The sequence below is a fragment of the Convolutriloba macropyga genome, unplaced genomic scaffold (genome assembly GCF_964194025.1).
Source record: "Convolutriloba macropyga unplaced genomic scaffold, txConMacr16.3 SCAFFOLD_828, whole genome shotgun sequence".
Classification (NCBI taxonomy): domain Eukaryota; kingdom Metazoa; phylum Xenacoelomorpha; order Acoela; family Convolutidae; genus Convolutriloba; species Convolutriloba macropyga.
Genome location: NW_027453173.1, coordinates 54,997 through 80,663, shown reverse-complemented (window position 1 = coordinate 80,663; position 25,667 = coordinate 54,997). Strand labels below are relative to the sequence as shown.

At 35.4% G+C, this 25,667-nt stretch overlaps 1 protein-coding gene across 1 annotated transcript; it reads left to right on the top strand.

Annotated features, from left to right (window-relative positions):
* The first annotated feature begins 231 nt into the window (after nt 1-231).
* Nucleotides 232-15,951, top strand: LOC142358102 (uncharacterized). Its single transcript, XM_075409569.1, has 4 exons — nt 232-439; nt 13,648-13,945; nt 15,011-15,157; nt 15,682-15,951. Exons 1-4 carry the CDS (start codon nt 278-280, stop codon nt 15,849-15,851), a joined length of 777 nt encoding a protein of 258 aa, XP_075265684.1. The 5' UTR covers nt 232-277; the 3' UTR covers nt 15,852-15,951.
* The last annotated feature ends 9,716 nt before the right edge of the window (nt 15,952-25,667 follow it).

Here is a 25,667-nt window from a genome sequence, read left to right as displayed (position 1 = left end):
CTCACTGAATTGAAACCGACACTTTCCTGCGTTTAAAACTGAGCTTACCGATGATACCGAGGAAAGAACGCAGGGGATTTCCTCGTTTTTTTTCTAAAACTGAAAATACGGACAATTTCTAAATTAGGGGACCCCTGTTCGCGAGCCCGAATTAGCATTGTCCTTGAGAGGGAAACCAGTGCCAATCAGATCCCTTAAGAGTACCAGAATTAGTAATTTTGTGTTAAATAGGGAAACAGAATTCAAGGACACTCTAATTGGATACAGACTGAATGGAATGTCAATTGAATCAAAGAGACAAAGAACGGCAGTAGATTGTTCAATTGCCTGCCATCAATCTCCATATTGTCACTCGTTCAATTTCTGTCCCTTTAATAAAATATGTGATCTAAACAGTGCTGACAGATTCTCAGAAGAGGGCAGGGTCAAAATCGCTGAGGTGAGTGTAAAAACAGAAAGTAACACGGTTACCTTAATAAAAGTAGTATTTATATATCAAAACAATGAATTCATTTACTAACCAGATTTGAAGTCATAATTCAAAAGAACTATAAAATTAAAACTGACTATTATAGCGTCTTTGAAAGATGTAGTCATAAAAATTTCACAAAAAAAAGATAGATAAGGATATTTTTTGAAAAAATAAAAAACCCAAAAGTACAGCGCAAAAAATGTAAAAATTGGAATGAAAAAATAAAAATTGGAAAAGTTGCTGTCATAAAAATTGGAAACTAAAGGAAAATTTTTAACTGGTTGTTAACAGTAAGTTTTCTAAATTGAGAGTCAGGTGCTCCTTGACTATAACTATCTCACAACAATTGACATTAGTGAAAGTGAAAAACTTGTCAAGTGAAAAATTACTAAGACTTGCTAAGAATATTAGCCCGAGCTTATGTGTGACCAATGCCAAGAGATTTTCTCACCATTGCCCTGACATCTGTGCGGTAGAAAGCACTTCCATTGACACTATAATATTTCACTAAATGCTTTTAGCAATTAATCTGAATAATATTCTTTCGATTTGAAAGGCAGTCCTGTTAGATACTTGGAGAAATGAACAGGGATATCTAAATCTGTGCGGTGTTCCGCCTTCAGTTAATATTGAAAGTGTAGTGTTGGCGGTGCTGTGGCCGGACGTCAGAGAAGCAAACTAATCAGCTTGCTTCGCTGACGCCAGTGTTGGTGGTGTTTCAAAAAAGAACATTGAGTTATAGTTACTTTGGCACGATATGCCTGGGCTACCCGTTGCCCACTGTTGTTCCTTGTCAACAGTTAAAACTTTCGTGAGACTTGCTTCACAAATCTTCCTTTGCTACCGTGAGAAAGTCATCCATTTCCTAACCATTGAATTACATCTATAAAATCAACATTGTCTTGGTGTTTCTTAAAGTTACAGTTTTTAGCACGTGCCTCTCCTGGTACACTGGGCCCCCATTTTTGGGCACCAAAAATCAGAAAGTTTGTAGTCGATCTGTTGTTGTTGTTGAAGTCTGTTTGAAGTTGCTCTTTGTCGTCTTGTCGTGTTCTCTTTTCCTCTGTTGTGTCTTTTGTGTATCTGAACTGTATTTGTTACTTCATCTGATGATGATTATGTTGAAATGTTGTATTGAGTTGTGTCCTCGATAAAACGCTGATCTTGAAGTTATGGACTCGTCCATATCTACAAGTATGTCTGAACTGACTTTGATGATGTCTACTGTTGAAGAATGTGTTCACTGCTGTTCGAAAAATGCTGATGCTTCTTCTGAAGTAATTCTTGCTGAAGTGTTTGTTGTTGTGAAATTTCTGCTGATGTCTTCCGTCGGTGTTGTCTGTAGATTGTTGCTGTGTACTGGTTGTCAACGTGCTTGTTGCAGTGTTATATGAAAGTGGTATGCTGGAAAGTTTAATTGCTTTTTGTGCTGATTGCGTATGACTGTTTACAATTTTAGTTGTTCTGAATCGACTTTTGTATTGGCTGATTGGCAAATGTCGAATACTGAACGATTTATGGAATTGTTGTTGTTGCTTGTCTGCTCGTTGAAAGATGCTGGTTGACAAACTGATGCTCCCCGTGTTCCCTAACTACCTAAAGCTATCACTACCTTGTACTTATTGCCTACCTTTGACCTAATTGCCCGCAGTTAGAGTTCGTCTGAATACCAAATGTTTGTAACACTTTTTACCTCTGGTGTCTGGTTTTACCTAAGCTGTTTGGTGTCAACTAGCTATTAAAAATACTGTTATCTTGTCGGTTGAACTCTCTAATGTTTTGCAAAAAGCTAATTAATTGTGCATTTGAAGTCCAAAACCTACCTAATGTCTATCCAGAATTTGTCTTCTTGTTAAACCTACCTACCTAAATTTTTCCAACTGAACGTCTTTTCCAATGTACGCTAAATTTGCTAAATTGAGTATTCTGGTGAGTTAATTATTGAAATCCCTAATTGTACCTGAATGATACCTAATAGTCCCTTTGAATTGTTAACTGATTGAATTGAACTTCAAATTTTCGTCTTTCACTTTACCTTAAGCCCAAAACTGATATCAGGTTTTTGTCTCAGATTGTTATTAAATTCTTGTTCCCCATTTACTATTGGTAGTCTTTATGTTGATTTGCCGTTGATCAAACTAAGTTTAATAGCTGGTTTAACAAAATCCCCTTTTGATGTTTTAACCAGGCAAGACCTTACCACATTATCCTTACCATTATTTATCTTTTGTACCCTACCTACCGGCCAAATACCCCTGGGTGTGTTGTTTTCTAATATCCATACCATGTCCCCTACTTCTATCCCGTCTACTGTTGAATGCCATTTTCGACGTTGTCTGAGTGTTGGCATATATTCCTTTAAAAGACGTGTCCAAAACTCGTTCATAATACTGTGGACGTTGTTCCATAGTTTTGCTGTTCCTCTGTCGTCGCTGCTAATTGTATTATCTGAAGGCAGTCCTGTTGTCATTCCTGTCAAAAATATCCTGGTGTCAGGCTCTCCACATCGCGTATGTCACTGCTGACTGATGTTAGAGGTCTGCTGTTGAGTAGAGCTTCGACTTGGCAAATAAGGGTTGAGAAACTGTCTGCCTGGCGTTTCCTAGATCCGGCGATATTGAAGAAGAGTTGTTTGCTCATCCAAATGAGGCGTTCCCATTTTCCACCAAAATGTGGAGTTCCTGGTGGAATAAATTGCCATGCAATCTTTTTCGATTCCGCATATTTCTGTATCTCTGTAGTTGTGAAGCTGCTTTCCTCGAAGTTGTTTGCTGTACTGGTGAAATATATAGCATTGTCACTGTGAATTCTTTCCGGTAGTCCTCGTCGGCTGAAGAATCGTTGAATTGCCATTATGCATGATTCCTTTTGCAAATTTCTCGTTACTTCGATATGAACGGCTCGTATCGTCAGACAGGTGAACAAGCAACAATAATTTTTCATGGCTGTGTTGATCTGGCTGTAGATTTCAAAGGGCCAAAAAAGTCAAATCCGGTGTCCTTGAAAGCTACAGGTTTCACTGAGAATCTTTAGCTCGGAAGATCTGACATCTGAGGCTGGCTGTTGAGTTGTCTCTGTCGTCTGCACTCGTAGCATCTGTTCCAGATCTTCTTCATTACTGTTTTGCATTGAAGAACCCAAAAGTTCAACTGAAGGATGTGTGTTTGCTGTTCAACTCCAACATGACCATTGATGTTGTGTTGCGGTTCCAGAAAAAGACGAATAATCCTGTTCCTACCATCTAAGATTATTGGCTTCTTTGTTGCTGTTGAAACTGGCGCGTTGGCTAGTCTGCTATTTGAACGAATGATACCATCTTCGTCTATTGAGGGTGTCAACTGAATCATTCTATTCTTTTTCTGAACTGGCCTGTTGTGTGTTAGTTGATTTACATCCTCGTGGAACGATTGCTGCTGAGACAAACGGAAGAGAAATTTCTCTGCATCTATGATATGTTGGTCACGTGCTTTCGTTTTGTTTCGTAGGTTTTTAATTTTGATGATGACGGCTCTGAGTTTCAGCCACTGGCTAAACCTGTTGGCATCAATGAAGTCCTTGTCAATTGGCTGTCGTCGTGTTACCTGAGACTTCTGTTCTGCGCTGTTCAAGAAGACATTTTCATGTTGTTGTTCGTCAGTTGTACAGTTGTCGTTAGACGATAGAAGAAACTGTGGTCCCTGTAACCAAAGAGATTTTTCTATCTCTATTACTTTAAGTCCTCTCGTTCCTTGATCTGCTGGGTTATCCTTATTATTGACGTAGTTCCACTGATTGAGGATTGTGAGATGCCTTGTTTCGGCAATTCAGTTTCCGAGGTACATCTTGTGTTTCAACTTGAAGTTCTTTATCCAACTGAGAACGGTCGTGCTGTCACTCCATAAAAAGATTTTGTCAAACTTGAAATCCATTTCGTCTTCGATTGTTTTCTTCAATCTTGCTGCATAAAGTGATGCTTGCAGTTCTAATCTGGGAATTGTAGTTTGACGTAAGGGTGCCACTCTTGTTTTTCCCATAGGAAAACGAATTGTGGTTCCTTGGCTGCTATTTGTCTTGATGTATGCTACCGCTGCTGTTGCTTCCAATGATGCGTTGCAGAATACGTGAAGTTTCATTGTGTCCCCAAGTCCTGTACCACCTACAAACCTCTTAACCCCTACCGTACCTAACAGTTCCGTTTCCTCTGACCAATCCTTGATGGCCTTAACATTGTCTCCTTTGATGGCTTTGTCCCATTCGCGTCCATGTCTCCACAGTTCTTGCAGTAGAGTGTTTGCTTGGATGAGGAATGGCGATATGATTCCCAAAGGATCGTAGAAACTTGACACAAAAGACAGAAACTTGCGTTGAGTCCAAAGTTTCCTGTCTAGGTGCTTTCTGTCTTTCGCCTTAGATAATAGTTTGTCTTCGTCCAAGCTCCAGTAAACTCCAAGTACTCTTTGATGAAAACCTTTACTGAAGAGCGCCTCCACTGGCTTGCATAGGTCATCTTGCATCTGCTCACAAAACTCACGGCTGTTGCTGCACCATTTTGTCAGATTGAATTTGCCATTCTTCAGAGTATCCTTGACATCCTTGGCTGTGGTGAAAGCTGTGATGGCGACGCTAAAAGATGCAACCATGTCATCCATATAGAATGTCCGCTGAATGATCTCTAGAGAATTTGGGTGATCTTCGAGGTCGTCTTTGGCTGTTTGTTGCAAAACAAAATTTGCGCAAGCTGGTGAGTCCCTGGCTCCACAGATGTGTCGTTGATATTCGTACACCTCTAATTCTGAGCTGTTGGGTTGTCTCCACGTGAATCGTAGATAACGTCGGTCCTGTTGTCGTACTCCGATTTGCATAAACATCGCTTTGATGTCTCCCTGGATGGCGATGGCTCCCTGTCAGAATCGTAGCAAAATTCCAAGCATATTCCCGAGGAGGTCAGGTCCAGCTAACAGTTTGCCATTGAGGCTTGTTCCGCTTTGTGGTGCTTAGGCATTGCAGATTCTTCGTATCTTGTTGGGTTTGTTTGGGCTGACAAGATCATAGTGTGGTATGTACCATCTTGTATCTTTCTGTCGCTGGAAGGGTACTTTTGCAATGTAGCCTTCTTCCAGGTCTGCTTGAATGCCCTCATCGTATTTCTTGTTCTGTTCAGGTTTCTTCTGTAGTCTGCTAACGAGATGATTCAGATGAGTCAAGGCTTGTGACCGGTTGTCTGGTAAACTGCTGTCGTCTTTCCAGAGAAGTCCCGTTTCATAGCGTCCATCTGCTTGTCTCACGCATGTTGTGTTAAGTATCTTGGTGGCTAACAAGACTTCTGGATCATTAGAGTTGGTTTTGGATTGCAATGGAATTGTCTCTGCTTTCCACCAATGAAAAACTTCTTGGTTAAGGTCATTGTCTTGTTCGAGGCAATTGCTGCAAAACAAAGCAGTATGCTGCATTGAATATTGTGTTTTGCTGTCATCCAGTACTGCATGAGGTCCAGAAATAGTCCAACCAAATTTGAAAAAACTTGCGCTTGCTGCTGACAATGGTCCATGTTCCACTCTGACTGGTGAGATAAGGTTAATCTTTTCCTGTCCAATCAATACTGTGACTTGGAGATTATCCAGAGTTGCCATTTTGACATGTCCAAGGTTGTCGTACTTTCTGGCAATGTCTCCCGGGTGATCCCTCAACTTTGGCAAATTGATGTTTTCCACAACATATATCTGTTTGATATTGTAGCGTTCATCGTCTTCCAAATTTGAAATTTCTGTTGACGTTGTGTAACAAGTTTTTGTATCTGTTCCGATGGCTCCTTCCAAGACAAGTTGTTGACGTGTTTCTTTTTGAAGGCGTAGTTCATCAGCTGTCTTCGAGAGAAGTATTGTCAAGCTGCTTCCTGGGTCTATGAACGCGTATGTGCGAACTTTCTTCTCCTTGTTATGCAAAATAACTGGCATGACATATAGAAGATTCGTTGTCTTTTGCTGCTGTCGTGTACTTTGTTGTGGTTGTTGCTTTGTTGTTGATGACTGCAAATGAGTTACCATTTCCATTTGAGTTGTTCAATTGAGAGTTTGTTTGAGCAATTGCTGTCAGTGTTCGTCCGTATCTACTGTTGGTACCGTGTAACATAGTGTTGTGTCGTTGTCCGCATCCTTGCTCCCTGCAATTTGAGATTGAAGGACATTTGTTGGCTCGATGGTTTGCTTCCAAACGGTTTCTGCAAAAGTTCAACTGATAAACCGTTTGTAGTCTTTCGTCTGCTGTCTTCGCTTTAAACGTTGGGCAGTGGAATAACTGATGATTACCGTCGTTGAAGACACAAGGCAGAGGCTGGTTGTTGCTTCCTCTTGTAGCTTGAAGCATTTGTGTTGTGCTCCTCTGGTTGTACTGATTCCTGTTGTTGTTGTTGCTAGAGTTGTTTATGTTCTGTGTTGGTTGTTGTTGCTGCTGTTGTTCCATCTTTAGTTGAGTTGGTTGTTGATGAAATTTTCGGGTTTCTTTTAAGGTGAGTTTGTTGATGTGTGTCACTGGCTGCGCTAAGGCTAGTGCCGCTTCTTCCTTGATGCTTTGAGAATTCATGTGCTTCAGCTATTTCTCTAATCCATTGGTTGAAGTCTGCAAGTGTCGGCTGCTGAATTCTTTGTCGTAAAACAAACTGAATCCATTTGAATTCTTCGCTGTAAGGTAGTTTGTCGGTTGCATGCTTCAAGATTGTCGTGCTGTTGAGATTGGCTTCGAAGTTCAGTTCTTGTAGTGTCCTTGTCATTTTGTTTATGAATGTGAAAAATTTACAATTGTCCAAAGAAGAGATGTCGTTGGTGGCCTGTTGTTGATGAGTTTCTCCAACAAGTTGCTGATGATGACGTTTGGGTTACCAAACCGCTGTTTCCACTCGTTTATTGCATCCTTGTACAGGTGTCCGTTGCAGGCAAATCCTTCAATCGCTGTTTTGGTTTTTCCAATTACAAGTCCCTGTAGATAGGCGATCTTCTGTCAATCACTGAGATGAGTGTCTCCAATTTTGGAACTGAAGCGGCTGTACCAATCTGCCCATTTGCTCACCGTTGAACTTCTGAAGATCCAACTTTGGAAGAGCTTCCACATAAGGCGTATAGAATGGAACTTGTTGTGATAACGTTGTTGACAATTTCTGTGGTTGTACTGTTGGCGGATTGAATGTTTGTGTGTCCCCCATTCCAGTTATTCTGTTCTGCTGGTCGTTTAGGCTGTTTGAGTAAGCTAGTCTATCATACCAAAAGCTGTTGAGGTTGTCACGTTGAGCGGAATTGCTAGTTTCCGGTTGTTCGTTGTGTCGTTGTGTAAACTTCTGTTAATGGATGTTTGTTGTTGTCCAATTGTTCTAGTGTTGATGTTACTGTTGGTTGCTGAGTTATCCGCCGTTGAATTGGCTGTTACTGTTGTGTCGTTGTTGTCTTGTGTGTTGAAGTTTGTTGTGGTGTTTTCTTGCGAAATGTGCTTCTGAATTTTGATTTTCATGTCGTCGATGTTGTTCCACGTGTCAGTGATTTTCCCGAATGCTGATCTTCGTCAAGCTGTGAAATCAACTCGTAAATGGTTTCCTCGAACTCTGAAAATGTTTCCGCTGCCTTTTCATGAACATTCTTTGCTGCATTTATGTTCCCACTGTCAATTAATTCGCTCATGGTTTGCAGGTTCGCAGGTTCTTCGCAATTTTCTCCCCCATCACACTGATTTTTGCGTTGAAAACGGGTGGTTGCATGGTTCTGTTCGGCATTGCTGTCATGTGGTTTGTATTCTGCTTTGTGTTTTGTGTTGTTGAAATGTTGACTGTGCTGGGGGGTCTTTATCGTCCGGTGGGGGATGGGTCTTGGTCTTTGGGGTTGATTCGTGGTCTTTGTCTTTGCCTTTGCCCTTGCCTTTGCCTTTGCCCTGAGGTTGCGCGTTCGAGCTTGGTTAGCGGGTAGTCACCAGAAATAAACTGTGCGGTGTTCCGCCTTCAGTTAATTTTGAATGTGTAGTGTTGGTGGTGCTGCGGCCGGACGTCAGAGAAGCAAACTAATCAGCTTTCTTCACTGACGCCAGTGTTGGTGGTGTTTCAAAAAAGACCCTTGAGTTATAGTTACTTTGGCACGATATGCCTGGGCTACCCTTTGCCCACTGTTGTTCCTTGTCAACAGTAAAAACTTTCGTGAGATTTGCTTCACAAATCTTTATTTGCTACCGTGAAAAAGTCATCCATTTCCTAACCATTGAATTACATCTATAAAATCAACATTAAGACTTGGTGTTTCTTAAAGTTACAGTTTTTAGCACGTGCCTCTCCTGGTACAAACTCGATCTAGATTTACCCACCGATCGGAAACCAAATTTTCAATAGGAAAATCAGAATTTTACAGAAAAGAAGGGCATTTTTCTGATGCATTTTCGCCTATGCCGATGAACTGATAACTACTTTTTTTCTGTATTAAGGAAACCAACATCATTTTTTTGTAAGAAATCGGTTTGACCAAAAAAAAACTAGGTAAAAGAATGCCAGAAAAATTTTTATTGCTCGGCAACCGAAATTAATTGGACAAAAATTGTCAAAAGTGTCGATTCTTTTCAGTTTAAAATTTTAAAAATTTTTGAACGTTAATAAACGTATTTGAACTTCAAGGTATTTCGCAAAATTTTCTTAGTTGCAGTTCGCACTAAAAAGAACGAACAATTAGACAATTTTAGAATGGAAATGCTTTTCAAAACAAAAAAAAGTGTCATCAGAATACCTCATCCAAATCAAATTTTTCTCAAAAAAGAACAAAACTTGGAAACTCTTTGAGACTCTGTATAAAAGTACTTATTGCGACAAATTTTCATGGAATTTGGGCCTTACAAGCAACTTCACGAACCCAGCAGGTGTTGAAAAGTTGTTACTATCTTCATTGCAGCGCACTGTGATGCCATGGTTACTGTGCAAAAGAATTAAAAGATTGCAGAACAAACAAGGCAACTCGGTAATGTGCGATCGCACATAAGGTTTCCACCCCGCTCATCCACAATTTTGGCATAATTGTCTGCCAAATGAAGAACATAGAAAAACCCAAAAATTCAAGTATTTTTTTTTTTAAAAATTGGTGTATGAACGAAAAGATAGCCTCCAAAGCAAATAACTTAGTGATGGAGTAAAAATGGTGCATTAGATCAAAACGAACAGCAGAATCAAACAATAACAACAAAAATTAATTACATCAAAAGCTTCATGTCCGTTTTAAAAAACAAAACTTAATAACAAAGTCAAAATTGTGTCAGATAAAACTGATATTAAACAAAATAACTTGTAATTCACCAGAAACAATATGGGACTAGTCAATAAAAAGGATTGGTAACAGTTAGAGAATAAAGAAAAAAAACATCAAAGTTGAAAAACTCGCTTATTTTTTTTTTAAAAAAATTATTTTCAAAGTAATGAAAACCAATAGAAATCAACTGAAAAATTCCATAGGTGTACTATTACCAACGCTTCAATAGAAGGAAATAACAACTGCCGGTATTCATTTTTTATGCGGTTACAAAAAGAACAACAAATAGACAACAAACAAAAAATCAATTAAAGCTTGGCAGAAAACGCTTGGCCATCAAAAAAAGCTTGGCCATCAAAATATGTTTAGTGGCACCTTTTGCGAGCACCAAAAAATGATTATGTGACCTTTCTTTAATGAAACTAGGTGACAGGTAGAAAAAACTAAAAAAGTGCAAAACTAAGTAACACATTAATTTTTTTTTTGAAAAAAATTATTTCCTAAGACATGAAAGATATTAATTACAGAATGAATTAATTAAATAGGTTCGTTTATTCTTCCAAAGGTCCCCAGAGTTGCAATTATCCAGATTATGTCTTACGTCTACAAGAAAACGTCAAATATGACAATTTCAAAAATTAATTTACTTTTTCTTCTGAAGAACCCGTGTCGAAGCCAGTAAAGTCATAACGAATTCTCCAAAAACATTAGATTGTGTGACACCAAAACCCTTTTGAAACCTTTCTTTGGCAACAACTATAACATATTTGGCCTGTAATTAAGGAGACTAGATAACAAACAGACAAAAAGGGAACAAAACTGCGAAGATGAAAAGTGTTTTTTTTAAATTGGAAAACAATTGTTTTCAGAGTCATGAAAGCCATCAGCTATTTACTAATATCAGAATATGGGCTCATCTATTCTTCCATGAAAAGTCAATGAAACCAAGTCATTGTACCGGAAATTTCATACGACTAAAAAGACAAAGTAAAAACGACAGTTAAAAACAAATAATAAAAAGTTCAAATAAATTCTTCGAGAAAGTAGTGTCGAAGCCAATAAAATCATAATCTATATGTTCAAGGATTATAGTTTATTCAGTTGCGCTGCAATTGTGCTATTATGAGGGCCATAATGTGATATATGAACTGTCAATAACGTGATAATGTGATAAAACTAGAAAACTTGAAAAATGGGCAAATACCTAAAAATTAAAAAAAACGTAAAGTCTAGTAGTAGTATCATATGCAGAGAACTATATCTATAAACCGCAGAAAAAATCATAAACCGCAATAGAGATTAAATTTGATTTCAATAGAAAGAAGAAACATTCTTTCATTGCTGACAATAAGCTACAATTTGACCAAATTAAGAGAAAAAATAGAGGCAACTTCAATAAATCATTATTTACTTAAAAATCAAATACTTTTAAAAGTCAGAACGATCATAAGCTTTCAAGTAATCAACTAGATACAATATTGTAGAGTTAAGTAGGAAACAAATTGAAACTATCCTTAGGTAGCTTTGGTTTTAATCTTCTGTTACTTAATTAATGTAGAAGAATCAAATTTTTTTAATAAAAAAGTCCGACTGACTACAATCCGAAATATTTTTGGATAATGCCAGTCTAATATTGGTCCCTGCTTATGCTATTTGTCCATTAGGAGCACTTAATTATGCGAATGTTATAGATAATGATATTTTGTTAGTTAAAAAAATCGAAAATAGGTGCTGCGTTTTTGATAATGAACGAATAAATTTAGCAAAAAACGGCATCGTTTTAGTTACAGAGCAATCTCAAAGGAATTTGAAGTAGAAAAAAACCCCTTTGTGCCTTCAAAGATTGTGTTAGTGCTGTTCGGGTCTGTACTTCCTGTAAAATTATTCAAACTGGACTAAAGAAAATTATTTCGTGCTGTTTTCGATGAAAAAGTCTTAACTTTGAAATATATATCCAAAACTTTTGACAAAAAAATTAATAAAAATAGCCTAAAACATTTTTAGTCTTTACAAATAAAAATCAACAACACTTGTGGAGAAAATTAACAAATTTTAGCAAAATTGGCGAATTTTTTGTCAAAAATTCCTGAAAATGTGAATAAAATCTCACCGGAATTCACTCTATTTTCTCAAAATTTAAACCTCAATAACTCCCTGCAAAAAACGAAAATTCAAGAACTCTTTTTAATTCCGAATTCTACGCTGAAAAAGCTTTCTAATGATACTAGTCTCAACTCTGAACGATGAATATATCGATCGACCAAAATTGACTTTGGTCGAACAAAATTGACCAAAAAAAACCCATTTGAGTATATAGTTCCTTCCCCCTCAAGAGGGGTCGGAACAATAGTCAGCAGTTCAAAAACAAAAAATAAGTTTTTTTTCCAAAACACAAAGTCCTGAACTATACAATGGTAGTGAAAACAATATTCCAAAAAAGTGATGATAACAATTGCACAAAAATTATAGGTGGTTTAAAATATTTAGACAAGTAAAAGACCCTAATGCTAAACTAAAGTTGAGAAAAAGAGCAACAACAATTGCGCTTCACACCTCGATGGAAAGCGATCTGCTACGTTTTTCTTCTATTACGCTTGAGATACACTTCTATGGTGAAAATTTTCCTCACAATCCACTGAAAAGCAGGCAGCCGGAAAATTTTTTTTTAAATTTAGCGAAAATCGATAGCGTTTTTTCTGCATCTCTTGCACAACAGCATACTGAAAGGAGAGGCAGCGTAATAACAGAAACTATTATTGCAAGATAATTGTTAAACGGAAATATCATACTCAAAAATTTTTCTTGAAACTTGCAAATTTAACCCAAAATTTGTGTAAATTATGTTGACTCTAATATTGACTCCTAAGAAGTGCCCTGAGAAAAACGACAAATGAGACAGTAAATTTTTTGAGATATTTTTATTATGATCCTTTCTCCAAGTCAATGAAATAATGGAAAATTTTCCCCTGAGCAAAACGAGCCTAAATTACAAACCTCAAATTATAAATCACACTGGAACAAAATTAAAAAAAATTATAACAAGTCTTTTTTGCCTTCGATGGCCATTTCATCATTTGCTCTTATTTTTTTTTAAATTATCTTTAATTCTTAATTTTCTCTCGTTTCACAGTTTTTCCCGTCTTTCGTGAGGTAATTATCGTCGCTCATCAGTTTAACAGATCCTAGATTCGAGGCCACAATGCAATCCATTTAGATTATTGCCATTGACAGGAGCAATAAAAATTAGCTTTTGGATTATATCTTAGCTTCATCAATCTCACCTGGCTTGGGTTGTTATAGATTGTGTTGATATAATTTCTCGTACCATTAATCATTTCGAATAACGCAAAGCGCATTTTTACTCTTATTTGGTTTATTTAGAATTCTGATTGTAGGTTTGGGGAATTATACGCTTTTTTGCAATAAGAGAAGAAAAGTTGTTACGTTCGAACGCTAAAGTCATCAATGGAGAAATGGATTTATTTACCATCTCGTGCAGATATTTTTTACCGCTGGGTAAGAGATAGATATCAATGCTAATTCTGGCTTAGAAACGCGAGAATCCAAATTAAGTTAAAGAACTTTACTATGGTTCCCATGTTTTCCATTCTGCATGATTCTTCAACTGCATGATAGATGATAGAAGAGATAATAGTAATAAAAAGGTTCTCATATATGATGACATAATATGGCACAAACACAAAATCGTTTTTTAGATTTGACAGGTCATCGAAACGCTCAGTCAAGTCGTGCTCTAAAGCGGTTTTGAATTTGCGGAGAATCTACGTTCAAACTCAATTTTTTATTATGTTCTTGCATTAAAAGTTCCAAATTCAGAGATTAAGAGCAAAGAAGAAAATAGAATTAAGAAAGTTGAGTAAAAGCTAGTAATTATGTAAAAATAATTCCTATTACAGATGCAGATTGTCTGTTTAGTCAGCTGATTGCATGTACAAAGGACCCATAGAAGGCAAAAAACCAACATGTGTAGATGGCCTTGAGAATGACACATTCTGTCAGTTTCCCTGGAGACTATCAGCCGAGTGGTCTGCATGGGAACCCAGATATGTGGATGGGGATACAGACCAGTACTTGTCTCTCACGAATATCCGCAAGTGTGGCAAGTTGGACTTGAAAGCAGATTGCGATGGCGTGCACTACCGGAACCCACTGTGGTTGAAGTGGCACAAAGGCACTAATAAGAACTGGAATCAAGCCAGATCTCACTGCACAAGTAAGCTGTCACTTTAATTGTGTCTCATTTATCAGCTGGTACATTCTCAAGTTGAGGTCCCAGACGGAAGCGACCTCTGATCAGACCCAAGTCTAACGCACACAGTGTGTTTCCAGACCAAAATTACAGGGTTTGGGATTTGGTTCGAGCGCTCAATAGTATGATCAGAGGTCACTTCGGTCTGGGGATGGTCTGATCAGAGCTCACTTCGAATGGTGACGGTAGAATCACCAGAATTTTACTTAGCTCAGCAGAACTTGATATTTCTTTTATTTAGTCATAATAATTCAGTGTAATAATTTTTAACATTGCCCGTCGAGTTTTTTTCGTTGATTGCCAGCCTTAGTTTTTCATGCTGTTCAGGTTTATTCATTGTTTATACAGAATTGAAATTCATTATATTCATGAAAAGCTCAGAATTTTCTCTGAATTTTATGAAATTTCTAATAAGTGTCATGATCAGAGCTCTGGTTATCTAAAGAACCAGAATTAATTTTTCACGATTCAGTACTGATATCCTATGATACTCAGATCCGGGTATGTACTGGGGCTGTGGTAAAGAATTGGCATACGGTACACCATGGTTATGGATGTTTTTGCTTCTAGTCCTCATAACCCATGAGTGAAAATCAGAGCTTTCCCATCGATGAATTTTCTGCGATCAGAGAAAAAGTGGTGATGAACCACCGATGAATCATGAATGGAATTTTTATGAAATTTTCTTGACCCATCAATAGGATTCACTGGGAGCCCAACACGGGCCTAAACAATTTAAATTTAAAGTCTCAAATCTGATCGTCACATCAAAAATTGAATGACAGTTAGTTAAAAGTTTTTCAGCATTTCTTGTGGTGTTTGATAAGATTTTCACAGCCTACATGATTCGATAGGACGCCTATAGATTGAAACGGGACTCTAAAAGGTATCAGTAAAAAAGTATACTTATGAAATTTTTTTAGTATTGAAATTTAAATAGGGCTATCAATTCCGTTTGGTTTCAATACCATCGAACTGCAAAAAAGTTACATGAATTACTTGAACAACAGGGTTTCTGTTCGATTGAAGGTATCTCGGGCACTTTGTTCTTCGACGTGACCTTTGACATTGAAGTTGCCAAACTGATAGACGAAAGACTTGGACCATCCCACTCCGATGGATACTTTCTGGGAATTGGGGACCTCGATTCTGAGGGTACATTCAAAACCCTAGACGGTATGCTATTTTTATAACAATTGGATGATAAATGTTGTCACTCGGATTGCAAAAATCACTGACGTAAGATTTGTGATTTATGATATTCAATGAACTGTTCTCCAAAAAGTTTGAAAAATCCACATTCTTGAGGATATGGTGCTAGAAAGACGACAAAGTGACATAGATGGTCCGCAGTTTTAACGAAGCAGAAAAGTTGAAAACTGCTCGACTACAAAATCAATTTATTTGTTCATCTATTAAAAAAGATCAGCAAAGCCGGCAGCTAATATATAAAAAGCAGAGAACGCAAAAAAAGATGACGTAGACGAACGTAATTAAAGGGCGACCTTTTCGACTGCAATTTCTCGAGCTCTTTTTTGATTCTCTAAACATCAATTGCGCCTATCTATCACAATTCAATTAACTGTTGTGTGCAGAAAACTGAAGCTTTTGACGAATAAAGAAATTTCCACAAAGTTTTCCTGTGAATAATGAATTTGGACTGATTTCTCATGCTTTGACCGATTTTGTAACGTTTGCAGGCGATGACGTCACAACCCAACTAGGTACAGTGGTGGGCAACACAGCCTTCAGAGACGGGCTCAGCTTTACCCTCAGTCACGACAAGAAGAGTGTGGAGTTCCGGGCAACTGGAAATGGAGACAAGACTTCTTTTGGGTGCTCTAAAGTAACCTACATCCCCTCACCATGAATGAAGGGGACAATCTTTACCCTAATGCATGTGATAGTTTTCGATATTTAGTAATGCAGTGTTGCTCTGTTTACAGCGAGAAAAAATTTTATTATCAACTTGATTTCAAATTTAAGAAAATAGTTTTCATCATCTCATTTTTAGTTATAGAAGAATAAACGATTTTCTCCAGAAGAATTTCGATTTTATTTCTAACTCAGAAGTTGCAATAATGCGTTCTAGCTTATAGCGGACAGATCTTTCTCGAAGTGTAGCCATATTCTTCACAGAAACCAGATTGGTAAAATCTAGCCAAGCATTTAAGTAGTAAATTCATATAAATATTTGCTGAGTTTTCGTAACAATACAGTTTACTGTGCTAAAATGTGAGTTTTGATCACCTAGAGCGAAAAAGCTGGATAATACTTGATTAAGATTATCAAGATCTAAATAGATTCTTGATAATTAAACAAAGTTTTCCAAAAGTTGAAATCAGTTTTTGAGTGAAATTTTTATAAATGAAATCAAAATTTTGCAAACTTCCTGCAAAAAATGGAAAAGCATACACGATTCTTGCAGAAGAATTCAGTTTTTATAAGAATCGCGCAATTAAAAACAAAGAAATGTGCATTATCAAGGCGTATTTATATCACAGTCGCTGAAAAATTTTGGGTTCTTCAATCAATAGGCTGATCACAGCTCAAAACAGGAGTCTCATCAGTTTAATAGTAATAGTCGCAGTCAAGATAACATCACTCTTCTGTGCAGAGAACTCAATGTTGTCTAGAATATCTGATCAAAGCCCGCTTCAGAGTCTGTTTTGTCTTGTTAAAACGGGGATATCGAATCGATCCAGCAAGAGCAATTAATTCCAAAAATGAACCGTGGAATGGAAGCATGCAAAAATGTCCAGATTGAGTTTTAGCACCGTTTGGACTTTAAAAAACATAATCATCATATTTTCTCGGCAGTAACAATTTCAAATTAATTTTTAATTGAAAAAGTTTGCAAGAAAAAATTAGTTTTCATAATGTGAATTTTACACTACACAAAATTAGACAAAATTGATTTGATATTAAATTGAAATTTTGAAAAGATTAGCAGATGAAAAATAGAACTCAAAAAGACAAAAAGAACGCTTCTCATGTTATCAGGGAAGAAATATAGGGACTAAATAGATTTGTTTTTCAGAGTTGTTGATCTCAATTTTACCGAACACTCCTTCCAAGTGATTTGACTTTTTTTATTCAGGATAATCTCCATCAGAATTGGGGATAAAGGGGCAAAAATTCCTGGTCAAAGAAATTTCAGATTAATTTTTTTAAAACATAGCAGAAAAATAATTCGTACCCGTTGAATTTTTTTAGTTTCAAAAAGCCGACATTTTCTTATCAAAAGATTTTTGCGATATTGATTTATACTCAGAAGTCGCAACGATGCGTATTAGCATAGAGCTTACCAAAAATTTTGTAGGAGTAGCCATATCCTTCACAGAATCCAGATTGGTAAAAACTAGCCAAGCAGGTGAAAAAAATTAAAGTAAGTGTTTGCTGAGTTCTCCTAGCAATAAAACAGTTTACTTTCTAAACAAATGAATTTTGATCACCTAGACAAAACAACTTGGATAATATTTGATAAAGACGATCAAGATCTAGTCTAGATAGATTCTTCTCAACAAAGATTTCAAAAAGTTGTAAAAATTTACAGCATACTAAAAAAATTTCTGAAGGCTAAAAAGCGATCTAAAAAAGAACAATTGTACAGATTTTAAAAATCAAAACAAGAAACATGAAAATATTAAATCTTGCAAGAATTCAGCAAAAAATGCAAAAAACATTCACAATTTTTTCAGAACAGTTCTGTTTTGATAAGAATCACGCATTAAAAAAAATGGGCTCACTTTTACCTAACACTCTTTTCCAGTGCTTTGACCTTTTTTACTTCAGGACAATTTCTATCAAAATTGGGGATGAAAGGGCAAGTTTTCCTGGTCAAAGAAAAATCAGAACATTTTTTTAAAAACACGGTAGAAAGTTTATTCATACCTGTTGAACTTTTTTAGTTTCAACAGATGAGACATTTTTAATGAAAAGAATTTTGCGATGATAATTTTTGATCGAAAATTGCGAAAATCAGTCCAAGCATATAGTTTTTTAATTTTTTTTTAATAGTAGCCAAATTCTTCACAGAAACCAGATTGGTAAAATCTAGCCAAGCACATAAAATATCAAGAAAATATTTACTGAGCTTTCCTAGCAATATTTTTTACTGACCTCACTTATGCATTTTGGTCACATCTCTACTGGAGTCTCGTGAGTTTAATAGTAATAGTTGCAGTCAGGATAAAATCACTCTTCTGTGCAGAGAACTCAATGTTGTCTAGAAATTCTGGTCAATGCCCCTTTAGAGTCTAATTTGTCTTGCTAAAACGGGGATATCCAGTGAAGAAAAAGATCCAGCTAGTGTAAATAATTTCAAAAAGGAACCGTGTAATGAAAGCATGAAAAAACTTCAAACTTCAGTTTTAGCACTGTCTTAACATTAAAAATTATGACTAACCGTTTCTCGGCCAAAACAATTTCAAATTAATTTTTAATAGGAAGAAAATTAATTTTCATGGTCTTAAATTTACGCAAACCTGCCAGAAATCTTGTCGCAATTCAGAATGAAAAATAGATCTCAATAAGACAAAGAGAACGCTTCTCATCTTATCAAGGAAGAATTATTGGAACTAGATAGGTTTTCTTTTTTCAAAGTTATTGAGCTAACTTTTACTTAACTCTCTTTCCATGTGATTTGACCTTTTTATTTCAACAAAATATCCATCAAAAGTGGATATAAAGTGGCAAATATTCCTGGTGAGTGGACTTTTAATTTTGATTTTTTTTTAAAACACAATAGAAAAATTATTCGTACCAGTTGAACTTTTTAGTTCCAAAATAACAGACATTTTTAATCAAAAGAGTTTCGCGATGTTTTCTTTACTCAGAACCTGCAACAACGCGTCCTAGCATATAGTTCAGTTCATTAGTAACAGTCGCAGTCAGAACAACATCAACCTTTTCTGCAGACAATCAATGTTGTCTAGAATGTCATGTCAATGCCTTCTTTAGAGTCTGTTTTCTCTAGTTAAAATAGGGATATCGAAAAGATCCGGAAAAAAACAATTCAATTCAAATTGAATGCTGCAACGAAAGCAGAAAATAAGCCCAGTTTTGTTTTGAGCACTTTTTTAACATTTAAAGAATACAATCAAAAAATTCTTCTCTGCAAAATTGTTTTCAAATTATTTTTTGATTGAAAAAGTTTGCTGGAGAAAATAAGTTTTCATGATGAAAATTTTACGCAATTATGTCAGAAATTTTGTCGCAATTCAAAATCAGCAGAAAAATTAAAAAAAATTGATTTGATACTAAATTGGATTTGTGATAAGATTAGCAGATGAAAAATAGAACTCAAAATGACAAAAAGAACGCTTCTCATGTTATCATGAAAGAAATATAAGAACTAATTAGATTTGTTTTTCAAAGTTGTTAAATTCAGTTTTATCGAACACTCTTTCCAAATGATTTGACTTTTTTATTCAGGATAATCTCCATTACAATCGGGGATAAAGGGGCAAAAATTCCTGGTCAATGAAATTTCAGATTAATTTTTTTAAAAAACAGTAGAAAAATAATTCGTACCCGTTGAATTTTTTTATTTCAAAAAAACCGACAATTTTTATCAAAAGAATTTTGCGATATTGATTTTTACTCAGAATTCCCAACAAAAAACAATTTAATTCAAAAGTGAACGATGATTTGATTAGATTAGAAGATGGAAAATAAAACTCAAAATGACAAAAAAAAATTTCTCAAGTTATCATAGAGGAAATATTGTAAATAATTAGGTTCAATATTCAATAATGATGGCTCGTTGTTAACTAACAATCTTCACAACTGAGTTTTTTATTTGAGGACAATCTCTCTCAAAATAGTGGATAAATGGGCACTATTTCCTAGTAAATGAGTTTTTAGTTTATTTAAACACAGCAGAAAATTTTTTGAGCAGTTGATACTGGACGTGATTTTCTCAATTACGATGTCTTTTTTCTCTAGCGTTGACAATTTTTGTGTTAAAAAGATCAGAATAAAAATGCATTTTTGATAGAAGCGCGGCAAAAAAGGCTCCCTTATGTTTACGACTAAAAGTTATCGAATTGTTTTGGAGAGTTTTTTTGCAACCTTTTCGTCATTTTTTGTTTCTCCTTCACGCCAATCAGAACCAATTCTTGGTGATCAAAAGTCTCATTTGTTTCTCAAAGAAAAAGATAAATTATCTAAGCATTGTTGATAATGATTGTTATGATTTTACAAATATTTCTCCCAAACCAAAAAACTGTTGCACTTTGGGACCCTGAAATTGTATCTCTGCTAACTTGTAGCTGGGTCGCATTTCTGACAGTTCATTTTTCTACTGCAGCAATAATTATATTCATTTAGCCGTTTTAGGTTAATACTAATGCTTTCATGAATTTGATACACCGAGCTTTCATCTTCAATTTGTGATTTTTGGATTATTTCTTCATATTTATTGTTCTTTTTCGGATTCCTGTCACATTGTTTCAGATATCAAAAACGACCATAACATACAAGAACAACCCAAATGAAGGCCCAATTTACAAAGTTTTCATTGAATAGCTCATAGTTTTATTGGAATCAAAAGATTTGTCACCAATTTTCTTTTTGGATTTTTTTTGGCTTTTTAAATTTTTTTCGTACCTATAGGATTTAATATGTTTAATGACAGATGTCTTTTGTTTCCAATTAAAGAATAAGCCAGCCTAGTTTTTAAAAAATTAACGACGAATAAGCCAGTTTTTATAAAAATTATTGTGATATTAGGACAATTATACACATTTTCGGCTGTTTTTAATTGTTGTCATTTTATCATAAAAATTATAGATTTGGTTGAGATTAAAGTGTAGCCATCTCAAACGATAAAATTTTTGCAGTTGATAATTGATCGGCTTACTGGCTTTGACTTAATTTAAATTAATCGCCTGTATTTATTTGCTCTTTTTTAAGTCATAAGACTTCATCTGATGTTTGACAGCTCTCTTTGTTTCCTGTTGACGACTTTTTGGAAAGGTAAAGATTTTTTTGACTCCGAATGAAATTCTTTACCAAAGAGGCAGTCTATTTTTAAACTTTCGATGTTTGTTCTTTTTTTGTCAACTTGGAAAGTAGAATTATCAATGAGAAAGCAAAAATGGCATCTCTGTTGGTTTTGTGTTTTAATTGATAACTTATAACATAAGCACTATGAGTTTTCTTGTATATCAATATTTTTTATATATCAACAGTAGTGAGTTTTTGAGACTTACATATTTTTATTTTTTTTGTTTGTCTTTTTCGCATAGTTAAAACTGATGAAATTCATAGCTTAAAAATGGTTTGGTAACAACGATTTCAAATGATTTTTCAACAGCGCCGTTTATCCCGTCTGAAGGTCGATTTGATTCTTAAACGTATTAAAGACTGGTCCCATCAATTTCATAGCGATGAAAAAAGAACCTATGTAGTTTAAATTTTACTTTTGCTTTTTTAATCAATTTTTTCTAAATTTTTGTTCGCAGCCAATAGAATTCTTTTATAAAAAAAATTTTGTTCACTTTGTCTCGTAGTCGGTTTAATGGCAGGTCGTATCAGTCCCCTTATGCCGCATGGCATTAATAAATTGAATTGAATTAAATTGATTTAAGTTTGATTAGTCGGAATTACAAGTTTATGTATTTGTTTAAAAAGCAAAAAATTATCATTCCAACAAAATCAACCAATGAGAAAATCTTTTCTCTTCGAGTGGTTGCCCAAATAGAAACCTAACAATAGAAACTTTATCTTGGGCCACTTCTCAATGTGAAAAAAGAAGAAAAATTTTGGCGTTATCAAACAATTATGTCTCATTAAATCTTTGGTAATTTTTTTGAACACTCACTTTGCTAATTTTTTTAGATAAGCTAGCTGAATTTTTATGGATTGCAGGATGTTAAAATCTTTCATTAACTTAATCCTAAGAGAAGTTTAAATTTTTTTGGGGGTTCGTGTTGGGTTTAAGAGCCCTTGATATGCTCTTCTAGTGCATATTCTACTTGAAACTTCAGCGTTTAGATGAACAACATTATCATAGCTACCGTCCCTTATTCTACTGAATAACACACAAGGAACTGCTGAAACGTGTAGTTCAAATACTGAAAAATTTCCGATACAGAATTGAACTTTTTCAAGAAAAAAAATCCCTCTGTATTTGATCGTGAATATTTAAAATGTCTTGTAAAATTGACCTAAAAATACAGCCGTAGATTGGAATGCCGTAGCTGATGACTGATTTTGGATATGCTTTGAAGAACATAAAAAGGTGTTTGCAAGATAGAAAAATGTGTAACTTACAAACCATTCCACAGAAACGCGCTAATTTTGTTCTAACCAGGTTTATATGGAGTCTGAAATTTAAACTTTTATCAAAATGAATGCCAAAATTTTTGCATAAATTATTTTTTGTGAACGAACTAAGATTATTTGGTGTATGATTGCTTCCTCCAAAGCAAACGATTTCAAATTTCTCTGCATTCAAGGTAAGCTTATTTAAGGATAGCCATTGGGACTATGTCAGATGTTTTACAGGAAAATAGTAGACTGGTATCATCGGCAAAAAGAACAATCTTGCAATCTGCTGAGGCATTAGGCATATCATTGACTCAAGAAATGAACAAAAGGGGCAACAAAATTGAGCCCTGTGCCACTCCATAGGTTATTGACATTTGCTCTGATTTGGAGTTATCCCATAGAACAAAATGTTTTCTGTCATTGAGATAGTTTTTAGTAAGATTGTTTATTTTCCCACAAAAGTCCTAAATTTCAAGTTTTTTGGTGAATATTTGATGATCTATTGCATCAAAGGCTTTTTTCAAATCAAGCAAGCATAAACTGTCAGAGCTTTTGCTCTCCATTACTGTCCAGATTTCTTTTGTCAGTTCTTTGACCGCGTCAACACAATTCGAGCGCGGCCGAAAACCAAAATGATTCGTGTTAAGATTGTCATGCTTTTAAATGAAGCTCAACAGTATTTTGTATATTAGTTTTTCAAAGATTTTGCTAAAGGCACTTAGAAAATTTATTGGTCGATAGTTTCCTGGCACAGACGTTTAACCACTTTTATGAAAACCAAAAAGTTTTGCTAATTGCCAAAAAGTAGGAAAGTGTACTCTTTAATATTTTGGTTAAAAATAACAGCTAAAAACTTTGCGGGAACAGGACCAGAAATTTTGCTAAACTCATTACTTATGTTGTCATGACCAGCTGACGTTTTATTTGGTAAAATGTTTATCATGTTCATCACCTCAACAGGTGTTGTATTAGATATGAAAAATGTGACTAATTTTGGGTGACAGAGAGAAAAAAGGCTTTGCGTCAGAAAATTTTGCCGCCAAAGTAGGTCCTACATTTGCAAATAAATCATTTATTTGGTCTGCATTCAATTTTGGTTTTTCGCTCAATAGCAGTAGAGCAGAGTTGGTTATAGAATCTGCAAACTGATTTAATATAAGGGTTTCTGCCTAAAATCAAACTATAATGGTTTTTCTTGGCCAAGCCGTGTTTCGATGATGCATCGTTTCTTTTATTTTGATAGGCTTCTCGATTGTCTGGGGTGGGTTTTTTAGCCAGCGCTGGTAATAATTCTTTCGAACATTGAAAACTTAATAAAGCAGGTATCTTACAATGGTATTTTTTGTGATGCGGAAGGTTTCAGTGGCACCACATCATCAAGACGTTGAATTAAAACTTGGACAGATTTTCTATTTTATTACTGAGATCACCTCTTGTAAATAAACAATTTCATGGTTTTATTTAAAGAGGAATTTTCTTGCAGCAATGGGATCATTCGAAATCTTAAGGTTTCGGAACCAGTTTTCAGGTGCTCTGAATGCTGTCTTTTTTGTACTTGGAAGCTCTATTAAAACTGGATACTGATCGCTTATATCCGTGACTATTGTTCGACTGTTAAATTTGTTGGGAGCAAATACTAGATTTATGCATTTTGAGGAAGTTGCCCCCGCTTTCTTGTTGGACTACCATTGAATTGGTATATTCCGTATGAATTATTGAACTCCTGATGACTGACGACCTCAGTCTTTTCATTTAGTGTATCAAGATTAAAATCTCCGCAGACAATTGATTATCCATTTAAGTTGATCGTCACTTCAATTAGTTTTTCAATTTATTCTAAAAATCGTGACAGTTTTGCATTTGGCGGGCGGAATACAAGTAACATATACAAGGCTTTATCCTCCTCTTGAAATCTAACAAGCAATTTCTCTATCTTTTGCTCAGTTTTTATAATTTCGGAGCTGCAGTTTTCCTCCACAAAAATTGCGAACCCTCCGTCTTACCTGTGTTGTCTGTTCAAAACTGGTGAGGTACAGTATCAGTTTATCTTATACAGTTCAACTGCGTCATTGTCTTTGTGCCAGGTCTCACAGAGGCATGTTATTTTGAGTTTAGTTTTTAAAATTTTTACCAAGTAGGTCAGCTGGTCAAGATTTTTCAAATGTGACCTAATATTAGGCAAAAAAATGTCTTCTTACCATTGAGAAACGGTTCGTTATCAGTTGTTAGGTTTTCAGGCATTAAAAATATAACTTTAAATCGGAAAAATTGAGCTTCTAATCGTCGGTGAAGGTTCCGATTGCAATCAAACTTATTTATGGAAAAGTTCAATAATTTTTGTCAGTGCTTGTGTTGTTTCCAATTCTAAAAATAAGAACAATTTTGTTCGCAATCAAAGTTTCTGTCATTTCTATGGAACATTTCCTCATCATCGGTTGGTACCGAAAATTTTGTTAATTGTGCAATTGCAAATATTTCCCCAGGTGAGCTTTGAGGTCGCATTGAATTTTTTTACCAACAGATTGGTATAAACTTTTACGATTCTTTGGCTGCTGGTTTTTATTTGCCACCTTCTGAATGTCATCAAATGCTTTAAGCGAATTTACTTCAACTGAGCTAAAATTATCACCTCGTTTTGTAAAGACTTTGACGCTGCAATTTTTGTAGCAGAAATTAAATTAAGTTGTTCCACTTTCTTCTTAATCGCGAGCTGAGGACGAGGTAAGCGCTCATACATTCAAATATAACGTCCATTATGGGGATTTAATTGACTTGCCAAACACGATTTTCATCCATATATTCAATTTTTTTGCCATAATACAAAAACTTTACAATCACTATCTTTCTTTTTTCCGAGAACACCACAGGCTTTAAAATTTGCCTGGATGGTTTGTATATCTTACTTTTTTTCAAAAACGAACAAACTTGATCTGCAAGTGGTACATTGTTATTCTGAAGGGGCATATTTTTCAAAATAATGCAATCTTTGGTGAATATTTCTCACATTTCAGAACTCTTTTTTTTCCAAATCATCAACTCAATTTGTCATAGCTAGGATTTGTTCCTCCCCGGACCCTAGTCCCATAGTATCTCAGTACTGAAACATTGTATTCCAATTGTATATCGTCGGCCCAGTACTGTTTCAGTGTATCCTAAGAGTATGTTGCTACCTCATTAAGTGCAGTTTATTCGCATAGATACTTTTTTTTTCTGAAAATAGACTGTACATCCTGGTTTTGATTCTCATGATGTTCATAGCAAAATCATAGAAAATTGTGAAAATTTCGAAAAAAATTTGAAATTTTGGGCGATGCACATTTTGAGCATGATAATGCCTTATAATATTAAAACGTTGCAAGTAACGTATTAAGATTAGCAAAAAACCTGCCAAAACCAGTAAAAACACGCC